Genomic DNA, 17,276 nt, shown 5'->3' on the forward strand with positions numbered 1-17,276 from the left:
ATTTCAATCAATGTACCAACATCCTCCCAGTTTTTAATTTGATGCTTTCCTCTTCTTCATACCCAGTGTCTCCCATCCCATTTGACCCCCAATATTAAATTATGACATTCCATCTTTCCCTTTAATTCTCTTGAATATATCTTCTCTGTGTGCTCATAATTGCCACCTTTGTTCACCAACATTAACTATTTCTTCCTAATTGGTCTCCCATTTCCAATATTTTTCCTTCCTAAAAAAAATCATCTGTATCATAACTGGAATGGCTTTCTAAATTTAAAAGATGTCATTGTCATTTTCTTCTATGTACTGTTTCAATGTGTATTGCCCTTGGGAAAAAATCCAAATTCACCCATCTGTTTTTACAATATGTACCAGTCACATTAAACATTTTGTGATCCAGGATGATGCCATATTTCTGTCACCTATAGGTCTTTGTACCCCCAATCCTTTTGCCAAAAAATGCCTTTTCCAAACCCATCTTTATTGCTAACTTCTATTCGTTTTTTAGATGTCAAGTTAAGATATCACTGCCAGAGAAGTCTTGAAATCTTTTAGACCTGTGATATTCAATATGATAGCCACCACTAAAACACAGCTATTGAGCACTTAAAATGTGGCTAATCTGAATTGAGATGTACTCTACACCACACTTTAAAACTTAGTATTTTAAAATGTAAAATTATCTTATGTACTGGTTACATGTGAAATACTATTTTGGATGTACTGGATTAAAGAAAATATATTATTGAAATTAATTTTATGGTGGTTTTTAATGTGATTACAATAAATCTCAAAATTACACGTGGCTTGAATTATATTTCAGTTGGACAACACCTAGATTAGATGAGAAGGAGCCCCCTTTTTTCAGTATCCTATAGTTATTTCATTAGTAGCATTTATTATATCAGGTAAAAATTCTAGATTGTATTCTGCACTAGACTGCAGGGATCTAATAAACAAGAGGCTGTCTTATACTAATAAACAAGAGGCTACCTTAGTAAATATGGCCATTTCAATACTAAGAGTGTTAAAATACAGTCAATCCTCATCCTGGCTCAGTTGGATAGAGCCGTGGTCGGCAAACTGCAGCTTGCAAGCCACATGCGGCTCTTTGGCCCCTTGAGTGTGGCTCTTCCTAAGCCTTAGGAGTACCCTAATTAAGTTAATAACAATGTACCTACCTATATAGTTTAAGTTTAAAAAATTTGGCTCTCAAAAGAAATTTCAATCGTTGTACTGTTGATATTTGGCTCTGTTGACTAATGAGTTTGCCGACCACTGGAGAGCATCATACAGTACACCAAAAAGGATTGCAGGTTTGACTCCTGGTCACAGCACAGGCCTGGGTTACTTCGATCCCCTGTTGGGAAGCACATACAGCAGGCAATCGATCAATGTTTGTCTCTCTTTCTCTCCCTTCCTCTCTCTCTAAAATCAATAAACATGTCCTCAGTGAGGATTTTTTTTTAAAAAAAGGTTAATCCTCATTATTTATTCATTGATTCCGTATTTGTGAATTTCCCTACTTGCTAAATTTATTTGCAACCTCAAAATCAATACCCTAGCTGCTCTGGCCGTCATTCATGGTCATGCACAGAGCAGTGAAAGGTTTGTATCATACAACACACGTTTTCCTGGCTGAGGTCAAACAAGGCGATGCTCTGCTTTCCTGTTTCAGTTGTCAAACAGTAAAGTATTTTTCAGTCTTTCAGTGCCACTTTTTCATATTTTCTCTTACTTTTGTTGGTGACTTGGCTGTTTAAAATGGCTCCCATGGCCTGGCTGTCATGGCTCAGTGGTTGAGCATCACCCCATGAACCAGGAGGTCACCGTTTGATTCCGGGTCAAGGCACATGCCTGGGTTGCGGGCTTGATCCCCAGTGTTGGGGGTGCAGGAGGCAGCTGATCAATGATTCTCCCCATCATTGATGTTTCTCTCTCACTCCTTCCCCTTTCCTCTCTGAAATCAATAAAAATATTTTTTTAAAAATATAAATAAATAAATAAATAAAATGGCCCCCATAGTGCTGTAGTGTTGTCCAGTGTTTATAAGCACAAGACGGCTGTGATGTGCCTTACAGAGAAAATGCATATATTAGATAAGCCTCCTTTGGGCAGGAATTACAGTGCTGTTGGCTATGAGTTAAATGTTAATGAATTAATATATATTAAGTAAAGTTTTGAGACAGAAACACACATAAAACAAGATTATATATTGGTCAGTTGATGAAAATGTTACCAGAGGCTCACAGAACCTAAATCTATTTTTCCCCAAGGAGCAATGGTTCAGTATTTATTGATTTAGCGTTCCAGTGACTTCACTAAAATTGACTATATTGCCGGATCATTTGATTCCATATCCAAATCTTACATGAATGTAGTATATGATGGTAGTTAAAGCAGTGATTGCAGAGCCAAAGTGCCAATCTTGGCCTTCTGACTTGCTAGCTGTGTGATTTGGAGAAATTAGCTTTTCTCTGCTATTTTCCACAACTAAAAATGTAGATCAAAGAATAGTTGTGAATGATTACCAGGGGCTGGGTTTGGGGGAGGGGACTGACCAAAAAAGGCAGGAGGAAACTTTCAGAATGAGGCAAATATTCTGTATCTTGATTATAGCAGTAATAACGCCTATGTTCTTTGTTGTTGTTGTTTTTGTTTTTGGGTTTTTTTGTTGTTGTTTTTTAGGTCCCCATTGCCCTGGAAAGCCAGAAGCCATGCTCTACGGGCACCAGGGACACAGTGGGGGAGATGGCCCTTAGAGCCATCTGCGGAGTCCAGCCGCCCATGGTGTAAACAGGGACCGACAAGTGGAGACTGTGAAGGTTAATTTAGTGGGGTCCCGCCCAAGGAGGTGCAGGTCCTCATTGGGGAAGGGTGGCTCAAACCAAAAGGGGTTCCCATTTGAAGCCATTGGAGCATCCATTCAAAGAGGGCAACAGAGGTAGCAAGGGCAGCAAGCGAGCCTCTAACCAAATATCCTATTGGGGACACAGGCCGGGAGTGGGTCAAGTGTTGTGGGTCAAAGTGGGCTGCTTATGGAGAGAGCTCCCAGAGGAAGTACGCCTATGTTCTTTGAAGAACTCCTATGTTCTTCAACACTGATAACTAAAAAAGGTACATTTTACTTTCTATAAATTTTAACTTAATAAATCTGAGGCTTAAAACAGTAACAATCAAGGTCAAGATTAAAGGAATGCTACACATAAAACATGTCTCTCCTGCTTACATACTCTTTAAACATTAGCAATCGCTCTAGTAACAATAGACAAGAAGGGGTTAGGTGGTGTCAGGAAGAGCAGAATAGGCGCACGAACCAGGGTTCTAATCTGGCTCTTTTCTATGTTAGCTAGAGGCTGAGCTGTGTACGGGAGTTCACTTGCTTACTGTAAAGGTGAAGTTAGACAGTATGTGTGAAATATCTGTGAAAACTGTAGAGCCACAAAGGAATGTGAGAAATGGGACAGTTCATAAGAGCAATGCAGTATATCAGAGGGCTCCATAACCCGGGGTGTGGAGGTCACTTTCCAGGGTAAGAACACGTGGTGCGTTGTGAAAAGGGGAGCACATCTCTCTTAACAGCGTTGGTCCTCAAGCCTACATAGGTCTCTGTTGGCTCCAGGTCGATTGTGAAGACAACCCAACTGCCCTAAAGCGGTGTGGCCACGCCGCCCGATGGAATGCCGACCCTGGAACCAAGAAGAGATGCGTTTGGCAGAACCCCTTTCTGGACTGGACAACGTGGTAGGAGTCAGGCAGCATCCGTTTCTACAACTTCCTAGCATCCTCTGGAGGAAGGAGGGAGGGAGGTCATTGCACCGCCGCCTTTCACTTCAAGGGCGTCTTACTCTTACGGGTTCCCACCCCTGAGTGCGCGGCTGACTCCAGCGGGGCACCCAGAGGCAGTCGCTGCCACAAACTCATCGGGGAGGCCGGGGTCCCAGGAGGAGCGCACAGGGCTGAGCCGGGTAATAAAATACTGCGTTTCGGCTCTTCTTCGAGGAACAGCCTGGGCCTGACCTCCAAGGAGGGCCAAAGCTTGAACCCACAACCCCGTGGGACCCCCGCTGAATTTGCTCGCCTCTAGAGGGCGGACAGCCGTCACGTGACAGCAGACACGCCCCGGAGGGCTGGGTCCACCCGGCACGTGGTTTGGTTCCCGTTCACTTCGACTGAAACCCCAACACGACGAACCTAAAAGTTTGCGGGAGCGCGTTTCCTTGCCGGCGAGTGGACTCTCAGCAAAACCTCCAGAAAGCGCTCCTCACGCCGGAAGTGCACTAAGCCGCAGCACGTGGGGTTGCCAGGGCGCTCTTCACGTGACTGGGCGGGGCCTTGGGAACCTGGTAGCCAATGGCAGCCCGAGGGGGCCGTGCCTGTGACGCGCCGGACCTATCCCGGAAGTGGGGCTGAGGTGGGGGCGGGAGAGGGCGGGAGGCCGGGGTGTGGAAAGTGTGGCGGCCCCGCCCCGTGTCTTGGAATTGCCGCGGCCGCCACCGCTGCCTCCGCTGCAGCCGGAGGGGTCCCGCGCCGGTGCGCAGAGGGAAGGCGCTCTTTCTTCGCTGAAAGGTGAAAACAGAGGGGAAAACTGGGGGGGCTGGGCCCGGAGCAAGGCAGGTCAGGGGGAGGCGGCCGGAGCCGAGTCCTCACGAGCGGAGGAGGAAGGATAGATGGGGGAACCGAGGCGAGCGCGGGACCCGCCTGAGCGAAGGCCCGTGTGCGGCCGGGCCGGACTGGGGATGCCCCCCGGACCAGGGGGCGCCTGAGAGGCGGGGGCTACCGCGCCGGGGTCCGGGGCGGAGTGCACGCCCGAGGCTCCCGGGTTGGACGCTGCTTGTCCCCATTCTTGGCGGGGGCGTGCGGCCTGGGCTGGGTCCCCGCAGCGGAGATGGGGCGGCGGCGGCGGAGTAGGAGGAGGAGGGCCGGGTGGTGCGGCGTCGCGCGGTGCGGGAAGGTCGCCGGGTTCTCCCGCGGTGGGACGGCCGGGCTGGGCTGGGCTGGGGTGCGCCCCGCGCGGGTGAGCGCCCGGGGGGCCATTCCCCACCCCGGCGAGCTCCTCTGCGACTTGCCACCCACCTCCCGACTGATGATGGAAAAGTTTGTAGAGGCCGGAGTTAGAGTGTCCACGGTTCTCGGGTGGGCATTCCGCTCATGCAAACAATGATGCATCTTCGAGGCTCGGCGGGGAACCGGTCCGAACGGAGATGTTTCCTTCCCTGTGTGCTCGCTGTTTAAAAAGCAAACACAAACTTTTTGCGCAGCTCCTTGGAGAAGCCGCCGCCTCCCCAGCCCACCCATGGCGGATGAGATTGATTTCACTACCGGCGATGCCGGGGCTTCCAGCACGTACCCGATGCAGTGCTCGGCCCTGCGCAAGAACGGCTTCGTGGTGCTCAAGGGACGACCATGCAAAATAGTCGAGATGTCGACTTCCAAAACGGGGAAGCACGGCCATGCCAAGGTGGGTGCCCTTCCACGTCTGTTTTTGCGTTGAGGTTTGTTTTTTTATCATCGATTACATTACAGCACATGAGGCTTCTATACTTACAACTTTGTAATAAGCACTTTTTTTTCCCTTCCCACAATTACTGGGAGATCTGCTATTACTTTGAATACTGAAAAGTAGCATTTCCTTCTTGGGCCCTTATAACGTTTCATTAATTGGGAATTGAAACTTTCCTAGCGACTTAGATCTTCTTTTTTTTTTTTTTTTTAAGGTCTAGGAGTGTCTAAGACGTTTGGGACACTTCTTTTTTGATTTTTTACAGAGAGGAAGGGAGAGGGATAGAGAGCTGGAAACATCAATAAGAGAGAAACATCGATCAGCTGCCTCCTGCACATCCCCCACTGGGGATGTGCCCGCAACCAAGGTACATGCCCTTGACCGGAATCGAACCTGGGACCCTTCAGTCTGCAGGCTGACGCTCTGAGCCAAACCGGTCAGGGCTAGATCTTCTAAGTCTTAGAAGATCTGTTCCGTTGACAAATGAGAAAACCTGTTCCAACCTAATTCTTAAAACCTGACTTCATATGCCCTCTATTAGTTTAATGACGGGACTGCACATGATTTGGGGCTTGATAGATCATGATACCGTTTAGTTGCTCACTGCTTCTCAATTTTATGTCTACTATCTTTCTTTAAAGACAGTGAAATTAGATGACCTTGGAAGGAGAAAGAATCTGTCATAATCAGCGTTTGATATTGGGCTCTTGTGTATGTAATGAGTGATATACTTGGCAAAGTTTAAACAGGTTTTCTGTTCTCCCTTCTCTGTCAGGTTCACCTTGTTGGAATTGATATTTTCACGGGCAAAAAATATGAAGATATTTGCCCTTCTACTCACAATATGGATGTTCCAAATATTAAGAGAAATGACTATCAAGTAAGTCCTAATTTCCTTTAGAATGCTGCCTGTTTCTTACAGGTGTAAATACCAATTGTAATTTATCAAAAACCAGGAATAGTTTTGGAGGTTTTTCTAACGAATTATTAGGCACCATTTATATTAGAAATTGGAGAGATCGTGCCATTTAACAGTTATACCTTATCTAGAATTATTGCTAGTTTGCTATTTTAACATTCTTGCATTTTCAAAAATTTGAAAATTTCTTGCTTCTCAGTCCAGGTGATTGTATATTGTGACTGAGTAGGTTTAATTTTTAGTAAAGTTACTGTTCTATTTGTAAAATATTTCAAATTTATGTAACTCCCTCCCAGATGTCTTATTTCTTTTCACTGATCAGACCTAAGATTTTTCAAGAAATTATTGGAATTCATGTTTCACCAACCAACTTTGTGTATTAATGAAATGTGAGTCAGAATTTGGTATTCTTTTTTTTTTTTTTTTTAATATTTTATTGATTTTTTACAGAGAAGAAGGGAGAGGGATAGAGAGTTAGAAACATCGATGAGAGAGATCGATCAGCTGCCTCCTGCACGCCCCCCCAGTGGGGATGTGCCCGCAACCAAGATACATGCCCCTGACCGGAATCGAACCCGGGACTCTTCAGTCCGCAGGCCGACGCTCTATCCACTGAGCTAAACCGGTTCGGCTGAATTTGGTATTCTTAAATAGGGAAATAAGTTGACATCCTTAAATATAAAGGATAAAATACATAATCACTGAGTATGGTGAAGAAAATACAAAAATAATAGCTGTTTTATTTATATTCAGTGACCATGCTGTGACCTTTTGTTAAATTACAGGTATAAACTTCAAGTTTTAGTTCCAATTATACATTTGGATAGGTCAAGTTTAATGATAGCATTTGTTGTTTGGAGTATTGCTAGTAACCAAACCACTGACCTCATAGGATGTGGAAGCTCAGATTAATCATAACTAAAGTCTTTCTTGGAAGTCTTCAATTTCTGTTATCAAGCATACCATATATAGAACTCTTTTCTGTTCATTTTACATAGTGAGGAATAAAAGTTCACACTGTGACACTTAGATTTGTTTTATCCAGTTTAAACTGCTTTCTTTCTATACCTTTTATTGTATTGCATGATTTTTGTTGTTGTGAGGATATTTTTCCATTGATATTTAAAGAGAGTGGAAGGGAGGAGGAGAGACACAGAAAGAAACATCAATGTGAGAGAGAGACATCGATTGGTTGCCTCCAGCAGGCACCTCAGCCAGGTCTGGGATTGAGCCTGCAACCAAGGTATGTGCCCTTGACTAGAATTGAACTCGAGACCCTTTAGTTCTTGAGCTGATGCTCTATCCACTGAGCCAAACTGGCTAGGGCATTGTATTGTATAATTTTTAAAGAATGTTACCATCAACTGCAATTATCCAATGATTTCCTTTTACTCTTTGTCCACATGTCAACATATTTTTACATGGTTTGAATTTAGTAAGCAGTTTTATATTTCCTTTTCCCACTTATCTATAGGTAGCTTCAGATGCTTTGTAGAATTTTGAATTGTCTTAGTATAATAATAGTAAATGTTTTTTGATGTCGTTTCTTTATTTTTTAGTCAGGTAGGTCTGGATTGGGATCCAGTACTGCTTTCCAACTGAATGACCTTGGATAAATTATTAAACCTCTCTGAGCCTTAGTCTTCCCATCTACAGGAGAGGGATAATGTGAAGGTTAAATTAGAAATTGTATTCCATGATTACCTCCCAAGAGATAAACACCCAAAAGTAGTTCTTTTCTGCTCTCCCTTTTCCTATATAAAAATTTCATGTAACCATTCCATTATTCTTAAAGCACCTAATTTAGACATATGTAATAGGTGCTCAATAAACGTTTGTTAAATGCATATCTAATTATTCATTGAGATGAGGATAGTGCCAACTAAGGCTAAGCTTAGGATTTTGCCAACAGTGGATTTCAGTTTGTATCTTTAACCTGTGAGTGCTTAGGTTATTTGATATTCATTATATTCATTACTATGCATTCAACATAGAAGGTTTTTGCCTTTGAGTAGTTCAGAAAGATGGCATCAGTAGTTCAGATAATTGCTACTGTGATGAAAAGAACCAGTCATTGATTGGAACTCAAGATTTAACATCAAGGAAAAATTTGGTGTGTTTCTTATTTTGGGCTATAGCAGGAGCCACACTAGGATGAGGGGAATGAGGTGAGTGAGTCCCTTCCCTAGAGCACAAAATTTAAATAAAGATAGGACAAGCAACAATGTCAAGCCACACTGGAGCCTAAGGCAAAAGGTAAAATCACTAATTCTGATTTTTTTTTAAATTTTGATATTTTGTTCATCATGGAATTTTTGCATTAATTCTAATTTATAAAAACACCGCATTGCCCAACCGGCATGGCTCAGTGGTTGAGCGTCGATCACGGTTCGATTCCTGGTCAGGGCACATGCCAGGTTGCAGGCTGGATCCCCATTGTGGGGTATGCAGGAGGCAGTCGATCAACGATACTCTCATCATTGGGGTATCTATCTCTCTTCCTCTCCCTTCCTCTCTGAAATCAATAAAAATATATTTTAAAAAACACCACATTAGCCCAGCCAGCGTAGCTCAGTGGTTGAGCATTGACCTATGAACCAGGAGGTTACGGTTCAATTCCCAGTCAAGGCACGTGGCCTGGTTGCACGCTTGACCCTACTGGAGGTCATGCAGGGGGCAGCCAATCAATGTTTCTCTTTCCTCATTGATATTTCTATCTCTATCTCTCCCTTCCTCTCCGAAATCAATAACAATATATTTAAAAGACAAACCAAAAAGCCACCACATTAAAATATTTATCTGATCACTGATGTTTCTTTTTGGCACCACCTTAAATTTTGCACCCAAGACAAGTGCCTCACTTGCCTCACTCTAGTCCTGGCCTTTGGTATGTAGCTTGGATGAGAGAATGACTCAAGCCAGACAAATCCTTGCCTTGGCACTTCCTGTGTGACATGGGCTAAGAATAATGAACTCCTCGTGGGATTGCTGTGAAGTTTAATTAGTCAATACTTAGGATAGTGCCTTGCAGAATACGTACTCAGTGATCACATCTTTATCAAATCACCGTAGAATATTTCTTTTCATTTAAAAAAAATTAACTCTGTAAGCCTTTCCAGTTATAGTTTTTGTACTATCCAAGTGCCTTGATTAAATGTCTACTTTTATTATTTGGCTACATGTAGTCCTTTATATTTGCTTTATTTGGTATTTCAAGTGGAATTTGGCAGTCAGCTAAAGTGAATATATATGTGTGTGTATATATATTCATTATAATAATTAAAAAGTAAACCTTTGTTTAGGAAAAGAAATGTATGAATATTTACAATTTTAACTTTATATATTTTAAAATAAGTTCAGAATGAAAGAATAATTGTTTCCTGAATTTTCTGTCATTTCTTTTTTTTTAGCCATAGCACTCTATAAAGAGAAACTTCCCTTCATCAATTTTTGTTGTTTGTTTACCCTATGGTACAGTATATAATAGGAAAGGCAGTATAAATGCTTGGCTCTTTTCCTTTAATTACCGGTTTTCAAAATGAGTTGGTTCCGTAGTATTCACTGAATATGCTCAATCAAATGTGTTTTTCACTATGAGCTTTAAACATACAGTTGGGCCTTGACTTAGAGTGTCCCGACTAACGAGTTTTTTGAGATACCAGCTGTCTCTCGGCCAATTTTTTGCATTGAGTTGACAGAGTAATTTGAGTTAACCAATTTTTTACATTGAGTTGACAGAGTAATTTGAGTTAACGAGCTCCTTAACGAGCTCCTTAGGAGCTCGGTCTCGGAAGGAATTAAACTCGTAGGTCAAGGCCCCACTGTATTTGTATTTCAATTCATTGTAGTTATTATCCTTATCAGTTCTCAGACTATCCTATCTTTGGCCAGGGGGCTCTTATTCATGTAAGCTTCTGAGAGTCCCTTTGATATGGGCCTAGTGGTCAAGTTTTCTGACCCTGTTCTCTCCCATCTGCCTGCTTACTAATAACAAATAATTATATGCTCTTTCTACCCCCTCCAAAAAATTGTTCAAAACATTTTATATTTATCACTGAGTAGATTTGTTTAAAGACGAAAGATCAGAAGGAAATATTTAGAATTGACTTATAACTGCCCTCCTCACTATCCTTCCTTCTAACTCTATAGTATCAGAGAGGACTTTGAGAGAAGATGGGGGAAAATTGCACAAAAATATGCTTAAAACTCAACATGACACCCTTATCTTTTTGTTGTTGTTATTGCAATTTTTTTTTTTTTTTAAAAAAGGAAAAATTCTATCTTTAGAGTGGAAATATCTGGTGGCTACTCCTTTAGCCAAGTGATCAAAGTTAATCTCACAAGTAATAGCACAAATTGAAATCATCTGCCTTATGATGTGATCTTCTGAGGACACATCACTCATGTAGTATTTATTCCTTCCAAAAATGCATTACCTGAATCATGAGGAAACAAACCCAAAATAAGGAACATTCTATAATACAGTGAATCTGTGCTCTCCAAAAACATCAGTGTCAGAAAGAGTATGTCCTTGTTCTTAGGAGAAATACAGTGAAGTATTTATTGCTCAAGAGTCCTGTGTGAAACATATTTTTAAATGGTTCAGTAAAAGTAAGAAAAGAATAGGAACGTATGCTATTTATTTTATATACTCTATATATATACAGAGAAAAATGAATGCATGGTTAAATGTTAACAATGGATGAATTTAGGTAAAAGATAATGCAATTTTCTAACTTTTCTGTATATCTAAAAAAATTTTAGTCCAGCTGGTGTGGCTCAGTGGTTGAGCATTGACCTATGAACCTATGATGGCTCGATTCCTGGTTAGAGCACACCCAGATTGTGGGCTCGATCCCCAGTGGGGGGCGTGCAGGAGGCACCTGATCAATGATTCTCTCTCATCATTGATGTTTCTATCTCTCCCTCTTCTTTCCTTTCTGAAATCAATAAAAATATATTTTTAAAAAATTAAATAACTTATATAAGAAAGATAAAATAATTCATTTTCATTATTTAATTTTATTTTTTCTATAGCTGTTTTCTTAAAGTTTTAATTACATTTCATAAAGCAGTTTATTTTAATAAGATATTTAATATAGCCCTGACCGGCTTGGCTCAGTGGATAGAGCGTCGGGCTGCGGACTGAAGGGTCCCAGGTTCGATTCCGGTCAAGGGCATGTACCTTAGTTGCGGGCACATCCCCAGTGGGGGGCGTGCAGGAGGTAGCTGATCGATGTTTCTCTCTCATCGATGTTTCCAACTCTCTATTCCTCTCTGTAAAAAATCAATAAAATATATTTTAAAAAGATATTTAATATATAAATACATTTTTACATTTCGTTTTGTGTTTATACATTTTTATATTTGAAATGCTTTATTTTTCATCCTAGTATTTTATGAATTCTTGGCAAAAAATAAAGTACAATCATTATATAAATAAATATCAAAATACCAGTATTATTATTAGGCTTCTGTATTTCAGTCACTAATGGCAGTGGGAATCTTTAAATCTTGAAATCGATAGGTTCCACTTCAGGGAATTGCTAAAAGAACGAAAATAAAAAAGATCTTCCTTGTAAGCCTGTAATTAATTGTTTAAAAATTATACTTCTACCTCAACCTCTTTATTGCCTGCTCCTCTGTCAACCACCTCACAAATGTTTGAGGGACATAAAGATTAATTAAAAGTGTTTGTGGTTGCTTTGGAAGATATTTATTTTTTTTGTTTTTGAGATTTTAGACGTGTAAAACTCCTGTGGTCCTTGGGGTTAGTGTAAAGTCATAGCCAGCTTTGCTAGTGCCATAGAGGAGCGGTTTGAAACTCTACCCCTACAGTGTGATGTGTTATATCATAGTAGTGAAAGGCGTCCACGACCATGTCTTTAACTCCTTCTGTGTATGTTAATGTTAACATCTAGTATTCAGGGTGTTTGCCTTCTATAATTCCTGTTAGAGTCTAGGCACACTGATGGTCTCCATGCTTTTAGAATAATGAATACAGCCTGGCTGTTTCCTCATGCCTATAATAAAAGAAATTTAATTATATCAAAACTGTGGCTTCTTGCAAATTAGGTTGATACCTGAGTTTGTTTCATTTTGTCATCAACAGCCAGTGTTTGTCTTTTTTTAAAAAAAATCTGGTGGTGTTAAGCAGTGAGTTGGAGACTAAAATTTTTCCACTTTGTTCATAATCAAACTAAAATACACATTGTTTGTAATTGTGAAAAACTAACCTTCATGCCCATCAATGGGAAAATGATTAAATCAGTTACAGTGTATCTATACAGTTGTGAAGTTAAAGGGACTAAGGTAGGTCCATATTTTCCAATTTGGAAAGAGTTCTAAGACATGTTATTAAGTGAAAATAACTTGCTGAAAAATACTTGTACTATTTATGTTTCTTTAAATAATTATACTTATAGTGTGTACATAAATGTAAATGCTTCGGGATACATTATAAAGAAGCCTAAACTATTTAATAATGCAGAGACTTGGGTGCAGGGGAAGTGCAGGGAGGAGTGAATTTACACTTTTAGTCTATACATATTTTATAGTTTTATGTGTCTAACATTTTTTAAACATGAAGAAAATATTAATGTATTACTGTGTACTTATACTAATTGATGTGGATTGCAACTTAACTATGTAAATATTACAAAGGAGTGGATATAATCTAATTGGTGCAAATATAATTCCTTTCAATAGCTGATATGCATTCAGGATGGTTACCTTTCCTTGCTGACAGAAACTGGTGAAGTTCGTGAGGATCTAAAGCTGCCAGAAGGTGAACTAGGCAAAGAAATAGAAGGAAAATACAATGCAGGTGAAGATGTACAGGTAAAGACCTATGGGAGGATTATTTTTTAAAACTATTTTATAAAAATTTGGCTCCATCTAGTTTGCATAAAATACTTACATGAAGGTAGTTTTTAAATACTGCCAAAATGTTGAAAACGATGTCTATAAAGTAGTTTTCCTATAATATACTTAAAGACCCATTACCAAAGAAAGTATCAGAGTTAAATTTTTTGCTACATAGACATTGTCCCCCTCAAATTTGTGTTGAAGATCAATATCTGAACTATTCTTATTTTTAGTATGAGAAGGAATGTTATGGAAATACGTAACATCTAGTAAGTATTGAAACATTTATAGTTCTTATTCTCCCTGTTCCCTGGAAGTTGTCTAAAAACCACAATTTGAAAAATTTCTCTTTGGGAACTATAAAGAAAGGAGATTATTTGATCTTGGGATACCTCTTTCCAAAGTTAATATGTATAAAATATCCACGAATATACAGTATATAATGAATTAACTATATCTTACATATGTCTTGCCTTCTGAAGAACTTTTGCTTGCATTTTTCCTCCTAGGTGTCTGTCATGTGTGCGATGAGTGAAGAATATGCTGTAGCCATAAAGCCCTGCAAATAAATGGGAGCATCAGGCATGACAAACTGTTTAGGTCTGGATCAGCTACAGATCTCAAGTTTGGTTCTAAGTTGTCACCAAAGCTATGGCCTTCAGAAGCAACCTCATTTATCTTTTAATTGTCTTGAAATTGTGCTGAGTTAGTTTTGCACGCAATTAGTAATTTAAAAAAATAATCACGATGTATAATTCTTTTTTTTTTTTTGTAGGTATTTTTTATAACATTCCTGTGGTTGTCAGTATGTGAGTCCAAGAAACAGACAAGGTAGCTTCCACAGATGTGATTTGAGTATATCATTCGTGAATTTTAGTTAAGTGATAAATAAACCAGGGTTTTAAATCAAACAATGTAGCATCCAGTGCTATCGAAGTACCACATTTAAGTTGAATTGTTCTGTATTAATTTCACACCTAACATATAGAGTAAGTAGATAATGGATTGGAATTGTCACAGTTTCAGCCGATGTGTGGCAAGCACAATTCTTAAACAAAAATCATGTTATCAAAAAGTGTCAGTGCAGTACCCTGTATTACCTTGGTCTTACTGTTCTTTGCCAAATTGTTGGCCGACTTAATATAACCTTATATATGGTGATTTTTATACCTGCTGTGGTTGACAGAGAGGCAGTAAACTGTTGGGTAACTATTAAAAAATCATATTGTAAAGAAGACACAGGGACAGTGGCAAAATGAGTTCGTTAAAGCTATACTTTTTTACTTGAGGCCTTTGTAATCAGAAAGCTTCTAGTTGTACTTTTGCTTTCAGCTTTTGGTCTCTCTTTCTCTCTCTCTTTTTCTCTTTCTCTCTCTATTTAAAGCAGTGACTTGCTTTGCAAGGTAGTATGCAGTGCTTTTCATTATGTTGATAAATGTTATTTTAGTAGTCATTCCTTTCCAAGCATTTGTAAGTAGACTTTTTTAACATCAAAATATTTATGTCATCTAAGAAATATATATGTATTTATGTCAGACAAAGACTGGAAATTCTAACTTCAAATTGAAACAGTTGTTAAATTTATGTACACTTTTTTCTAGAATGAAATGAATTATGGAAGAAAAGTTACTTTATGTGATAATCATTAAGAAGTACTTATATGTATTTTTTCTGATTGTCACGTGACTTAATTCAGTTACTCATGTAGCTAGGAAGAAATTCTGTAAAACTGAATTATTTTAAAAAGTGTTTTAGGTGACTGCTACATTTCTGTACCCACACACCTTATTTCCAGAATTCTAAACATTGTCATAGGGTTTGTGAGGACCTTTGACTCAGTAACAACGATGATATTGGAGTGAAACTCAGAACAAAATTACTGTTTCAGAATACCTCCATTCTCTATGACTGATTATGAGACCTCTCCCATCACGCCTTGACTTACACAAGGCCTTTATTCCTATCCCTATCATCTAGAAGAAAATATGTGGTACTGCAACTAATCTAATCAGTGGCTGGAAATAGCATTAAAAACAGAAGATCCCAAAGTTTTGTTGCTTAATTTGCTCATACTTTTAAATCTTGTTAGCCTCAGCAAACCCATTTGGAGAAGAAGCAAGATACTTTAAAGAAATGCAAAGAGAATTCTAAAGCACAAGAAATATTGAGGTTGCAATTAATCATTTTTAGTGCAGCATTTTAACTTTTGCCCATCTAAAGCACAATTAGGAATTAGACTAAATTCTTTCCAATATTCCATTTTAGTATCTACTACATACTACTCTTGTTTTTTAGTATTTTATAATGTGTATCTTATTTGCTACTGGTTGACATTATTACCCACAGGAATTCTAGAAAGTTATCCAGCTGTGCTGCTTGCTGGTCATGCATATGACCCCAGTTTACCATACTAGTGTTCTGGTTTGTATTAATTCTGGGTCAGCATGCCTTTGTTCTTCCTAACTTGTCAAACTTCACATAAATATATTTTCAATTGCAAGGTAAGTGTATGTAAATTATAATAATGCATCTCTATCTTCAGACTTGGAATGGCAAAAGCTATTTATGCACAAATAATTCATTTTAAGTACTATAAAGAAGTATAAATACTTTTCTGACATGTAAGTATAGATTTTAAAGATATGGGACTGTTTATTTTCACATAAGTCAATATGTTTCTCTAGGACAAAATATTTCATTTAGTAAAGCTTTGTAAATTGTATTAAAAAGAAGCAAGGAAACATTTTTTAACATGAAACAGAAGTGACTTCATTCTTTTTTGACATCAGAGATGTTCAAAGTTGATTCCTAGTATTTGTACTTTTTTGCAACGAATGGTAAATATCACAAGTTACCATGTGTGAAATGTAGACTGTCATGTTGATAAGGTTCTACAGTAATACACCATGTTTGTCTTCAGGCATTTCACCAGTTTATACACAACAGCAATTTTCGACCTTGTATCATCTCATGGCACACATAAACTAATTGCTAAAATTCTGCGGCACACCAAAAAATATATTTTTTGCTGACCTGGTTTTAAAAAAAAAGTATAATTTTGATTCACAACCGACAACTATTGTTGTGTTGGCTGTTGTCATTTTTTTCATTTGACAATCTAAGGGAAAAGAGGTCAGTGCCCCTGACCAAATAGTCGAGTATCGCATGTTTTAAAAATTCTTGTGACACACTGGTTGCAGATCGTTGATATACAGTATTAACAAGTGGAATATGTGTTTCTTTCTAGAACATTTTCTTTGTACTGTGAAGGCTTTGTTATACCTTATTTGCTATAAAGTTGTATACCTTCTGAAATAGATCAGATCTTTTCTACTTTGACTTAGCATTCGCAGCACAATTATGATGTTTCTTTCCTGCTCCCTTCCAAGGGCTGTCAGTCACTTGAAATTGTTGCTAACCACGCTCTTGAATCAGTTTCCACTGATGATACAAAATTCCTTACCAATGCTTTATAACAGTTACCAAAACTCTGCAGCAGCCAGAGCATGATATATCATTAATAGATGCTGCAATAAAATGTTTAGTCTATAAAATTAGGGACACAGTGTTTCATTATTATAGCACAATGTGTGTGCATGTGCACACACAGCTTTGTATGTTTGTTTTTTTAACAAAGTCTTTCCAAGTCTTAAAAGTACTGTAGTATGGTAGTGCCTCAAATGTTGGTAATTTTTTTTTTAATTTACGACTTTTTCAGAATTTGTTTTTGTACTTTTAAGGTTTCTCAATTAGATTATTTCTAGTTGAGCTGTAATTTGAATGCATTGTTCTCAGGGCTGTTTGTGCTAAGAGTTCAAGTTTCATTATTTTAAAGATAACTGCCTAAAAATATATTGCAGAATTTTCCCAAATTGCAATACATGCAAATAAAAAAATCCTTAATATCAACATACTTAAACTACATGCTAAGTATTCAAGAAAAAATGGGGACATTAGTGACAACTATACTGGAATTTTGCGATATAT

General features: G+C 38.9%; 1 protein-coding gene across 1 annotated transcript; it reads left to right on the forward strand.

Annotated features, from left to right (window-relative positions):
- The first annotated feature begins 4,486 nt into the window (after positions 1-4,486).
- On the forward strand, positions 4,487-16,604 carry EIF5A2 (eukaryotic translation initiation factor 5A2). The gene is made up of 6 exons (XM_023753893.1): positions 4,487-4,569; positions 5,262-5,461; positions 6,279-6,383; positions 13,131-13,262; positions 13,799-13,889; positions 14,065-16,604. The coding sequence occupies exons 2-5, from the start codon at positions 5,297-5,299 to the stop codon at positions 13,856-13,858; spliced, it is 462 nt and encodes a 153-aa protein (XP_023609661.1). The 5' UTR covers positions 4,487-4,569; positions 5,262-5,296; the 3' UTR covers positions 13,859-13,889; positions 14,065-16,604.
- The last annotated feature ends 672 nt before the right edge of the window (positions 16,605-17,276 follow it).

This window comes from Myotis lucifugus, unplaced genomic scaffold, assembly GCF_000147115.1.
Source record: "Myotis lucifugus unplaced genomic scaffold, Myoluc2.0 scaffold_53, whole genome shotgun sequence".
In the NCBI taxonomy this organism is placed as follows: Eukaryota; Metazoa; Chordata; class Mammalia; order Chiroptera; family Vespertilionidae; genus Myotis; species Myotis lucifugus.

Bases quoted from the DNA above. Each gene is read 5' to 3' on its own strand.
- EIF5A2 (XM_023753893.1), top strand. From the start codon at position 5,297: ATGGCGGATGAGATTGATTTCACTACCGGCGATGCCGGGGCTTCCAGC. The intron at 5,462-6,278 runs GTGGGTGCCCTT...CTTCTCTGTCAG, and splicing joins GGAAGCACGGCCATGCCAAG to GTTCACCTTGTTGGAATTGA. The intron at 13,263-13,798 runs GTAAAGACCTAT...TTTTCCTCCTAG, and splicing joins ATGCAGGTGAAGATGTACAG to GTGTCTGTCATGTGTGCGAT.